The 12102-nt window shown below is 39.5% G+C and overlaps 1 protein-coding gene across 1 annotated transcript; it reads right to left on the reverse strand.

Moving 5' to 3' along the window:
* Positions 1-5492: 5492 nt before the first annotated feature.
* LOC113584318 (cytosolic sulfotransferase 3-like) lies at positions 5493-11004 on the reverse strand. The gene is made up of 8 exons (XM_027021137.3): positions 10753-11004; positions 9941-10079; positions 8210-8338; positions 7480-7580; positions 6668-6794; positions 6442-6539; positions 6116-6290; positions 5493-5743 (listed from the first exon to the last, which is right to left on the reverse strand). Exons 1-8 carry the CDS (start codon positions 10774-10776, stop codon positions 5631-5633), a joined length of 906 nt encoding a protein of 301 aa, XP_026876938.2. The 5' UTR covers positions 10777-11004; the 3' UTR covers positions 5493-5630.
* Between the last annotated feature and the right edge of the window lie 1098 nt (positions 11005-12102).

The following is a 12102-nucleotide window of genomic DNA, read 5'->3' on the forward strand; positions in this document are numbered from 1 at the left end:
TGATAATGAGGAGTAAAACAGGGGGGAAAGTATTAAGTTATCCTTACTACATTGTAATTTAGTTTGTGTCCTGATTACGTAAAGGCGTTACAAGTATTCCGGGTATTCTTCCCATTTCAGATTATTTCTACAGTACAGGCTGAGTTCTGGGGTGAAAAACTACACCTATTCTTTTATTAAAAGACATTATAAACAAATGGAAAACAAGAGAGCACCGAAGCATGATGAATTTAATGGTTCTTCCATGCTTCATTTAAAAAAAAAGTCTGTATTCCTAAAAAATGAACAGAAAAACCTGACACAGAAATGGCAATCCCGTCCTCCAACTTGTCACAACACCGATGGCTTTATGAAACATGAGGAAATACGACACGCTGTGCTGACTGGCTGCCGTGCAGCGAAACTTGTTTCTCATTTACATAAAGTTAAGAAAAGCTCTCTTCGCCTGGATCGCACCAAGCCCATAAAACAAAGAGGTATGAATAATGCACCATTAACTATTTAAATTATGCACCAAAAGCAATTATTAAACAAATAGATTTAAACCTCTGAACGGAGCTGTGTGGCATCCTGGGAGTCCTTACTGAGCTTCTCTCTGCTCTCCCATTGCCCCCACTCACAAAATCCATTTCAAATGCCACATCAAGGCTCAGCCATCTGGGCAGCTCACACAGTCCCTACAAAGTACCTGGAGAGTGCACATAGGGGTCTCTCCGCAGTGTTATTTCTTGTCTGTCTCAGCGAGCACAGAGCATTACATCTGTCCAGTGTTCATCCTGCCTACTACCAATCAATCAATCAAAATTTATTTATATAGCACTTCTTACAACAGATGTTGTCACAAAGCAGCTTTATAAATGTCCAAGTCCAACCCCCTTGTGAGAAAGCCAAGGGTGACAGTGGCAAGGATAAATTCCCTAGATCATGAGGAAGAAACCTTGAGAGGAACCAAGACTCCTCTGGCCGACAATGGTCACCACACTAATAATTTTAAGAGAAAAATAAATATATAATGAAAAAATAAGCAATTAATGTCTAGTCCAACTTTCTAGAAGTTCTAGTCTTGTCCCGATGGTGTGCATGTGTCTGCGACCCATCCTGCAAGAGAACATCCATTTATTAGCTAGGGTGGAGGTTTGGTAGGCTACAGGAGGAGACATGATAGGGTGGTGGGAGTAGCCATGGCAGCTAAGACTGGTAGAGGCTCAGTAACATCATGACATCAGGGGTAGGTGTACCTCGGCAGAAAGAGAGACTGGACATCCACATCCCAAGAAGTGCTCCGCAGCTTCCTACTGGGTGTGACGGAACACCTCACAGCTGGCGTTCACAGCAGTAGTAGCTCTCTTGCTTGCACCGTACTCTTCCTCAGGTCAGGCACAGTGCCGGCACACTTCCACTTTATTTGCTGCTTTATTTGCTCCATTTCTTCGTTAATGCTGATGATTTGCACTGGTCACAGCTCTTGGGGATCCACCAACCAGCATTGGTGTTTGCATTCATCTCTTTCAGAGCTGCTGGCTTCACCCATGGAAAGTGAGAGCCACACTACCAGGGAGCTGCAACTCTTTGCCTCTGCTCCACCATTGACAGCTTCTCGTTTCCTCTTTAAGCCCAGTGTTTGTTTCTTGAGGACATCCGCCATTACAAGGAAGTGCTTTCCTCCCTCCCATGTCGGCTCAGCTGCCAGTGATGAACTTCAGTTGGAATGTCATCACTGCCCAGCCATCTTGTGGGCCATTCACAGTGTGAGAAAACACAGCTGGTTGTAGTAGTGACACAGACAAGCCATTGTCCGTGAAGGCTGTGAGCTGCTTTCTGCCTACAATGCACTCAACCCAAAGTCCATGGTGGAAACAGATCTTCCTAGCTGTGGCACTGATGCTGATTCCTTCCGGATGCTGCGTACCCCTCACCGAACAGCTGTGTTTCTCTTTCCCTGCAGGCTCAGGTTTGTGGCTTTGACTGGTGCAATGTCCTAACTTCTGGCAGTGCCAACAAACCTGTCGCTCTGCTGCCACTTACCCAGGGTTCACTCGTTTCGTTGTCTCTTCCACTGTGTTGTTCACTTTGGCATCCCAGCGATGAAGATGATTACTGCTCTGTCTCCCTCACCGATGGCTGCTTAGACGCTGGAAAGCGCAACAAGTTGCACATGCTGCCTCAGCTCCTCTTGTAGCAGCGCATTCAGGAAGTAGTCTAGCTCCAGCTCTTTCTGCGCAACCTTCTCAAACGCCGGGTACACCTGCCGAACTTTGTTTCCCCCAGCATGCTTATTTGCTCTCTCCGCAGCCTCCGCCGTTCTGAAAGTAGCCATCTGACACTGTCATCTGCACAAAACACCACTAATGGGCCATGGTCAACACCATTAGGTCATCACTGTTGCTCTGGTGACCAATCCACGAGTACCTGTAATGCTCTCCGTTCTAGCGGCAGACACAACTGCATCACAGCGACGGACATCATCCAGCCATGATGCTCAGCAACTGAGCAATTATTTGCAGCACTGCGGAGTATGGTCCCCAGGAACTCTCACCGTTGTGGTGTGGAAGCCAGAGGCATGGCTTTTCTGCCATCATAGCTGTCTCTTTCTCACTGAGAGCAATTCAGGCTCCGCTACTAATCTTTGCTGTGCTGCTCTTCTTGCTGAGTACCCCCTTCCTCTAGTCTCCTTCTTCATTGCCTGCCTTTAAAGTCTTTGACGTGTTGCTCAGAGTTTCTGAGTTCTGTGGCTGCATCCCACTTCTGACACCAATGTAACTTTGGCACAAAGAAAGAAGAGTTGAAAGAGACATCGTGGCTTCAGTGAACACTTTAATAGTGGCAGCAGATCAAACTCCACTTTAAAATTTACTGTTCACTTAAATTTAAAAGAAACACTCACACTATCTGAACTGCAACATGCTTAAGTAAGTATTGTCTACTTAGTATTAACCAGTCTCACTCATCATTGATCCATGTAACACAGTGATGTCATCTTGGTGAAAGGTGTATGGACAATTATATATTAGTTTTCTCATTGTAATGCTTAAGTCCTACACTTTACTTTCTTTATTACACCATGCTGGATTTCTTTGCTGGCTGAATGTGGGCAATTATGTGATGTTTTTGTATGGAAAGTTAGAAATCATCAGGAACTTGTCTGGGAGTAGATAACCTGTGTGTCCTTGTTTTTAATTAATGTCACATATATATGTAGCTAGCTACCATGCTATACAAGCAAGTTAGTTTTACTGTAAAAAATATGAAAGTAAAGTACTTTTTTAAAGTCACACATTATGCCACACAGCTCTTAAACCACACATAAGTAAACCACTTATGAGAACAATAAGCTCTCAGAGCACAAGCACACATAAATGTCAGGACATAATCCAAACCGATGCGACTGCTTGGTCACTTCTCAAAGATATTTTCAGTAACTTTCAAATATAACAATGCTAACGTCTTAGCGGAAACAAGCTAACATTATCCCGACTGCAACATAACAGTAAAATGAGAAATGTGTTATGATGCGTTTCTGTAACCACGATCGTCTTAGCATTGTGGTTATTCTTTTCAAAAATCAAATAATAAAAAAAATCAAGCAGGGGTGAGCAGGGGTTTATCCTTGTTTTTGTCTTGGGCTTGATCTAATTCTTTCTTTTTAGCTTGCTTTTTTTCATTTGTCATCTTCTGTTTACTTGTCTTTGCCGTGTAACCTGTTGTTGATACAGGAAGGATGGACGGTTTTTCATTACTGGTGACTGTTGATGCACCATTGCTTTTGCAAAGCCTCCTGAAGCCACACCCACTAATTAAGCTTGCGCAGTGATTGACCCTCCATCAGAAGGTTTTGAATTGGGCACGGTGGATTCTTGTAAAAGGTATTAGGAGCATTAGATGAAGCCAGAAAAGCCTGTTTTTTCGTGTACTTCTGTTGGAAGTACTACTGTCAGAATATAGTGAGTTTTAACAAATTTGACAAAATTATCTAATGCAGCTTTAAAGCAAACATTTTCTGAGGTTTGTCTTCACCAGCTTTATCAGTGGTTCCCATTTAACATGAACCAGGCAATGAATATCTACCTGACTTTAATTTATTGGGCACTGTTATAGAATAGATTTGTGAAATGTGACATTGCGAAGGAGGAGCAAGATGCAAGTGAAAAACTCAAAAATCTTTTTATCTGTTACATGCATACAAAGGCTGAAAGCAAGTCTTCAGAGAAACCAGCTTGACAAAATTGCTAACTGGCAACTACAGGCCATCAATGCAGAGTACAGAACTTAGGCACCTTTACGGATTAAATATAGTGGAGATAAATGAGGGACAGGTGTAGGTGATTATTTAATAAATGGGTGATTGGGGACCAGGGAAGTGAACGAGTTCTGTGATTGGTGGGTTGGTCTGGGAGGGCTTGCTGGGTACCATCTGGAGCATGACATGCCAAAGGTGTATACATGGGTGTATCTACTTTCTTTGGAGGTCTCGGTAAAAAGGTTAAGCAACATTTTCTTCTAATATTTTATTAGTTGTAATCTTCATTTGCAGCAAAAAAAGTAAAATAGCTTAATCGTGCAATTTGAGATCAGTAATGAAATGTGTGAGTCCTGTCCTGGAGATCTACTGTCCTGTGCAATTTAGATACAACCCAAATATAACACATCTGGTTCTGATATTAAGATGCTATTGAAAGAGTTTATTAAGAGGATCTGGTCTGATAAGTCAGGTTGGAAATAAATTCTTGTAGGGTGATCGATATCCAGGACTTGGGCACAGCCCTCCCAACTTACAAAGTCCAAAAAAAAGCTTTGTGCCAAACTAAATATGTCTGCTTTCTGGTGTTGTATCTGATCTACTCTAAAATCAGCATCATAGAGGGAACTACTTCACTGACAAATGACAGGTTCTTTCAGACCTCTAATATTATAAATAATGAATATGGAAAAACGTCTAATAGTAAAGCTGTAAAACACCTCTTGGTCTTAAGGATTTGTGAGTACTATATGATGAGACAATCATAACAAATGATAGAAGCTCTTAACTGTACAAAGGTTAGAATTTGAGTTTTTTTCACTTTTGCATTGATTTTGTATGCTAAAGGTTTTACAGCAGGGGTATCAGTCCTGGAGTGATCTATAGCATATAAAGAGTAACACTGTAGAGTTTAGCAACTGCCCATGTGAGTCCAAAGTCATTAAAGAGCTGATCTGGATGTGTCAGTATGTGTGTTATGTGATTAGATATGTAAGAAAATTCTGAGAATTTGGAATTTAGATGCAGTGGCAATCTAGGTCTTGATTGGGACACTTCTGCTTTATAGAAATGTTTTCTTTCTGCTTGAGCAGTAATGTACTGTAATGTACAATAGCTATTCAGCCATATTCTAGGATTGAATACATTACTAATAAGGTGATACAGAGAACAAGCCGTGTCCTCATCCACTATAGGCATTTAACACTGAGACATTTTAATTTTGCATGCATAGATATACTAATCACATTTTAAATTATTTTATTTGAATCAGCATGAAAAATATATTTTTTTTTTCATATTGTACAGTGTTTTACAGTGTTGTTAAACAATATATATAAACAAAAATGAGTCCTTGTATAAACTTGGTCAACATGTAAATGATGAAATATGAGCTCTAAACTTCTGTCCGGAATCGTAGCGTAGTGTTCTTCATCCTCTCTTTGTAGTGTTCATCAAACTGCTCATTCTGAGCTACAGTGAAATGATTCTTCCAGTCACCAACTTTCCCTGAGGAAGCAAATATAGAGAAACCAAAAAGAAAGAAGCAAATAGTAAGTATAAATACTTGAACCTCCAAGTCACCCACGCACACACACACAATGGGTTTATCACAATCCTTAAGATTCTATAATGATTTGATACGTTTTGTTAACTGCTGCCAAACAATGGGAGTCCAGGCTCCAATCCCACACCCACCATCTAAACTCCTGATACATGCATGCTTAATGTGTAGCATTCCTTTCTGTTCTGTTCACATAGGCAAAATAACTGACATAACTGACAGGCAGGGAGGAGCATGTTCTTGCAGAGAAGTTTCAAGATTGGATAATATTAATCTGAATTCACTCAGCTGCCCACAGGGATTCATGGCATATTAACCTTTGCGCATGAACGGTGAGATCTTGAAGTCCATGACTGGAAGGCTGGAGTAGTTGGTCATGTTGTTCTGCTTCATGGCATCAAAGTGAATAGAGTTGGTGATTTTCTGCCTCTCCTTTGATGGAGTAGATACACCGAGGAAGGAGCATAAGCGATCCAACTCACGCCCAGTGTCCTATAGGCAAACAGGGAATGGGCTGTTGGATCCTGAACAACACTAATAAACACCATGCTCAAATGGTGCGAATGGTACAGAGATTAGGTCATCTTTACCCCAGCTGTATCCATCACCTGGCCAAGCTGACATATGTAATACGTTTCCCTACCTCCACCATATCCTCAAAGAACATGTAATGAATGTTGGAGTACATCTTCTTCTTCTCCCAGTATCCACACACATGATCATACCAAGCACCGAACACTTCTTAAAAAAAAAAAAAAAAAAAAGTAAACATAGAAGATGATGCATTACTTATATTTAGAAATAAGAGCTATTTCAGCAAGCAGATAAGTCCATGAGCAAAGATCTTGTATATCTTTATAGTAATTTACTTTGTCCATCCATGTAGTTCTGCAGAAAAGTGCTCCAGTCTCCTGGCTCTGGTTGTCCCATGTTCATTCGGTCAAAGTGAAAATAGGATACAACATTGTCTTTGGCATTGCGGGCTACGTAGACAACCTGGAGAGGGTGAGAACAACTGTCATTATTATAGATGAACTACTATATACATAAATAGGTCCTATTTATTGTAAAATCTTGTCTTTATGGATTGAAGCATAGAACAGGACACTGTGTGGCAAGCTTTGTAGGACCTGCTCATACTGTAAATCCAAGTCTAATCTTTTTCCTGTGCTAGTTAAGGTTTATACTTCATACCTAATCTCTGTTCTGTGATTGTTAAGGTTAGGATGTAGGCATGTTTATTTGATCATTATGGGAAGCAGGCTGATGTATGCCACAGTTTAACTCAGAGTAGGCCCAAGGCATTGATTACAATTTCAAAATGTGATGAATGTGCTCGAAATGGGATTTTCTGTATCAAAGAAACACTCACACAGTTTATTCTTCCTGATCTTTGCTTGCCAAAGTACTTTATAAAGTTTTAAGATAAGGGCTTATTGTTTAACTGTAAGACCTATAAAAAAGAGGAGAATACACTTATTTTACATAGTAAGCACACTATTACAACTGTGACCACAGAAGTAAGTTGAGCCTTCAGGTAAATAATTCACTTTCTTTATAGTAGAATTCATCTCAAATGCATAAACGCATTTGCAAAGATAGCTTAAATTTAAACCTGTGTTCAGGAACCATTAGCAGATTTGATGTTCACATTACAGAGAACAAAACCCACATACAGTACCCTGCAGTTCTGTTCCCAGAAGGACTTGGGCACCAACTGAACAGGAAGATGGGTTTTGATAAGACGCGGTGTGGTGGCCAATTTATCTGCAAGCTCCACTCCTGCATAAGGAAAGAAGCAGGTCTCTGAGGCAAATCTCCAGGACCAACAGACATTCATTAACACTAACAAAAAACCAAAAACAAAACACACCTATTAATGACAATAGACTAAAGACACTAAAAGGTATGAAACAGGTAGCACTTTAGCAACAAGCACTACATGTAACATATATACAGGGTCAAACACCAACAAAATCACGACTATCAAAGCGGATTTAAAACGGATTTCTTAAATTTACATGTTAACAAGGGCTGTGACAAGGAACAGGTGAAGCAGATGATTAATTAACAGGATTTGGGGCCTGGTAATGAAGGAAAAGACAGACACACACACACACAAGATGATACAAAGGCCACATGCTGAGATGTTATGTTGGCTTAGGGGGAGGAGTCGAGGAGGGGGCTGTTACACAACTCAATTTTGCACTGTTTGCTTTGTGCGACTATGGAGTGACACTTGGGACACATGGAGAGTTCACAGCAGCATACACACACACACACACATACATATATGTATATATATATATATATATATATATATATATATATATATATATATATATATATATATAACATTTTTGTCCATATTGTTACAGCCTTAGAGTATTACAGTAAGCAGGAGCACAGACCTGCAGGGATCACAGGGAAGGCTGTCTCGAGGAACGGTACTCGCATGTAGATGGGCAGAGAGGTCTGACGCTCTGGTGCCGTATCGCCGAAGTAAAGCAGGTCCAACATGTAGGACACCCATGTCGTGCCTGTCAGAATAGACCAAGGGAAAGAAAGAAGAGAGGAAGCAGGTGACCATGTGGTCAGTATGTACAGCTTTGTGAACTGGTATTACATAATCAGCCTGGCTATGCTTATACAATGTAATTTGTTTAGACAGAGCTGGACAAAGAGAGTGAAACACCTTATGAAAAATTTTGAATAACATCAAATAGCTTTGTTATTTGAAAAGAACTGAATTGTATTTGCTAAATGCACAACAGCAAAGGAAGCTGCAGAGGTGACTCATATTATGATTGATGCCAGTTAGCAGTTTACGCTAGAACAGTTTTCTGTGAGTTTTCATCACAATGCACTGAGCCAAATGACAGAGGGGTATATCAGTAAGACTTGCCAAACACAGCAAAAACTGCACTGGCATAGAAGAACAGGGTCAAAGTTCCTCCACAGTGATGCAATAGAAACAAAACTACTGCTTTAATAAAATGTACCACAATTGAATAGACATCACTGTAACTGAGACTTAACAAAAACCGATGTGAGCTTCACAAAAGTTATGTGATTTTAAGTGTTTGTGAGCATGTAGGTATAGCATGGGGTCATGGTCTAATGGAGAATAGATGATCTTGTGAGAACACATAGGAAGGACCTACACAGTAGTTCATCTCTGTAATATTTCAGACAAGGTGGGGGAAACCTTGTCTGTAACTGTCCAGGTACAGAAAGCACCGGCAATGACACTTAAGAGAATTGCAGCTTCTCTGCAATTATTGCTGAGTTGTGCCATCCAAACCATGCTTGTATTATAACTTTACTGTCCAGGATTGCCTATCACCAGCTGACTGTCTTAACTGGGTCATTTCAAAACTTGAAATCCCAGTTCAAAATGATGTGCTCTGTTCCTGAGACCAGCTACCAGTCATCCATACAAGCCCATCCATACATGAGAACAACATTGCTGGTAAAGCTTTTGATGTGCAAAAACCACTTTGAAATTGTTATGACTGCAAGGGATATTTGAAAAGGTGCAAAATCACCAGATTGCTTACAAATTTATTATCTAAAATACTTAATGAAACTGGATGAAAGTAAGTAACAAAGTGAAGGAAACTATCCGCCTTTAATTATCAACCTCTGGTTTCCTGAGCATTTCCACATTAGGTTTAACTCTGACTCTTTAACTTTATGGTAACCCTAACCCTATGTAGAGCTCACACCTTTTTATTCTCTTGATTCATGATTCATTTTCTAAGCTGTTCTGAGGCAAAAGTGTGGATTGTGAAATCTGCTAAGTTGCTATGTGCCTGCTTGTACCTTCTATAAGCGAACCTAAACATGATTTCAATTCTAAATATTTGTGTGTGCTCTTTCATGGTCACCTTGTAAGTACATGATACCATTTTATCTACAACAAATATGCTGAAGTTTACTATTCTTCTACATATATTCTTCCATTGTCTAATAAGCAGTTTACTAAAACATTTAGTACTGTGGCGAGAGGGAATTACATTGCCCATGCTTGAGTTAAAAACACAGTTTAAAATGAAATGTTAACAAGAACTGCTGGCTTTTAATTCACAGCCACATTAATACTCTTGGTCAGATAAGCCATTAAGCAAAGCACAGGATACCTGCTTTGGGATAAGTGGCAATAAGGATGTCATCTGGTCTCGCCTTGAAGTTCTGAACATTCTCCCAGTTGTCCGTGAAGTAATGGGTCATAGAGATGCCTTCAAACTCAAACAACTCTGGGCGCCCAATATCCTTCAACTGTAGTATTTAATAATTACAATTAATGAATAATATGTTAACGCAAATAATTAATCTGTCAAGGCCAGGTCTTTGGTGCTTTTAAATCTCATAAGAAATCCATCAGGTCTAATATAGCATGCTAATTATAAATATTCTGTAAATTGAAAGGTTGATGAGAATAGCTTTCTTTGTAGATTTGGGCCTGTTCTTTAAATCCAGTTTTAAATCATTTGCCATCCTCTATCAAAAGAAATGTGAGCAAAAGTGATTAAATTAAGCTTCAATCAACAGTTCTCAATGTAGTTCAATGGTAACCAAACTGAGTAATTAACATTGCCACATGGAATCACAGACGCAAATTTTGTTCACTCACTTCAAGTTCTCTACAAGTCAGTACATGGCGCATTATCCAAATCTAGAACCATTAGGTTTAATTTTTAAGATTGTGTCATAGGTCATATGGCAGTTTGTTCATTAGGTTTTCAACAAAAGCCAATTAAAATGGTTTTTCACACAATCAGCTTGCCATGTGGTATTCAGAAGTTCATAGACCCTGACTTTCCAGCGTTAAAGTGTCATAATTATCCCACCATTTTTCCCTGCTATTTGTAATACATTTATATTATTTTACACATCTGTGATCCATTAGTAGTGCAAAGCATATTTCAAAAATAAACTGCAGCTGGCTCACCAAAGAAACATCAAATCCTTCCATGATACAATGAACATAGGCTGTAGATGACCGTTCTGCACTGCTTCCTTTTATATTTTGTGATTCTCCTTGTCCCTCCTTTCTTCCTTTGGCAGTTTTTATCTCGTGCGGCTCTTGTGCTTATCACGGATGATCTGTCTCCCAATTTTTCTTTCCTCCCTTGTAACTCTGAGTTAGGTAAAGGCTCAGAGCTTTTCCTCTGTCCCTTCCTTCTATATCATTACAGTCAGATTGTGGGCCACCCACTCCAATGGTCATCTTACCAGCCTCAGCCACTCCTAAATAAACACACACATGCACAAACACTGCCATATGATCTCCTCATTCGTATAACGATCCTGTTCTCTTCTGAACTCTCTAACCTTTCACAAAGTCCACATAAGGTATGACTTTGCATGAACAGTCTTTACAAATAATTTAGCATTATATTTCCCGTCTGTCAATCTGATGTAGCATATGAACAATGCAAATCATGGAGGTACTTTCTGCATGACATTAACCAGTGAACCAATTCCATGCTGGGAATTAGGGCACATTGGTACTGGAATGTTTTTCCTGTTGGGGTTTCTGCTTCCTGGCCACTTTTTTTTGCGGTCACTCAATTTGAAAACCATGCTCGGCCTGAAACTTTCATAGTCCCTCCTAATTTTCAAATCCACTTCCAATCTGGACTTCCAATCTAAATGTATAAGTACAAAAATATATATTTAAACCATTTATAAATTGATTACAAAGTAATTGTAAGCATTTAGATTTGGCTAGCTGCAAGAATTTAACAATTATCATACTAGACATGTAAACACACCACAATTGCTTTGTCACCCACCAACACCAGATTACTAAACAGCATTTAGATACCTGCAGGCCATATGTGTTTGGTTTAATTCATGTCAAACCTTTGTCACTCATTACACAGTGACAAAGTGATATTTCACTCCAAAACACTGGGTGGGTTTTAAACCAAAACACTGCAGATTGGACACCTTCAGAACTCTAAATGTCTGAATTCAAGTCTAAGATTCTTTAGTCTTTCTTTTTCCTTTGTTGAGTGGTCGTGTTGACTGGAGTGACTAGCAGATAATTTCTCCATAATAATTTAAAATAATAATTTTAAGCATTTCTTTCTTAAAAAGATCGACATTCCTTTTACCATTATCAGATTTGTTTTAGTAGTGAACTAGCATCTAGTGAGTCAATAGAACCACTAGTATAGCGTTTAATTTACTCGTGTAGGTTAAACGAGCATCACAACTATATTATCCTAACAGCCTAACGTGTTGTTAACGACTATGGTTCAGTTTTTAAAAAATCTCTAAGTCTGCTATCGCT

This window comes from Electrophorus electricus, chromosome 20, assembly GCF_041902795.1.
Source record: "Electrophorus electricus isolate QZ-2024a chromosome 20, ASM4190279v1, whole genome shotgun sequence".
Taxonomy (NCBI): domain Eukaryota; kingdom Metazoa; phylum Chordata; class Actinopteri; order Gymnotiformes; family Gymnotidae; genus Electrophorus; species Electrophorus electricus.

Excerpts from the sequence above, each read along its gene's own strand:
- LOC113584318 (XM_027021137.3), bottom strand. The coding sequence starts at position 10,776 with ATGGAAGGATTTGATGTTTCTTTG. Across the intron at positions 8,339-9,940 it reads TGCCACTTATCCCAAAGCAG|GCACGACATGGGTGTCCTAC; the intron begins GTATCCTGTGCT and ends CTATTCTGACAG. Across the intron at positions 6,795-7,479 it reads TCTGGGAACAGAACTGCAGG|GTTGTCTACGTAGCCCGCAA; the intron begins GTACTGTATGTG and ends CACCCTCTCCAG.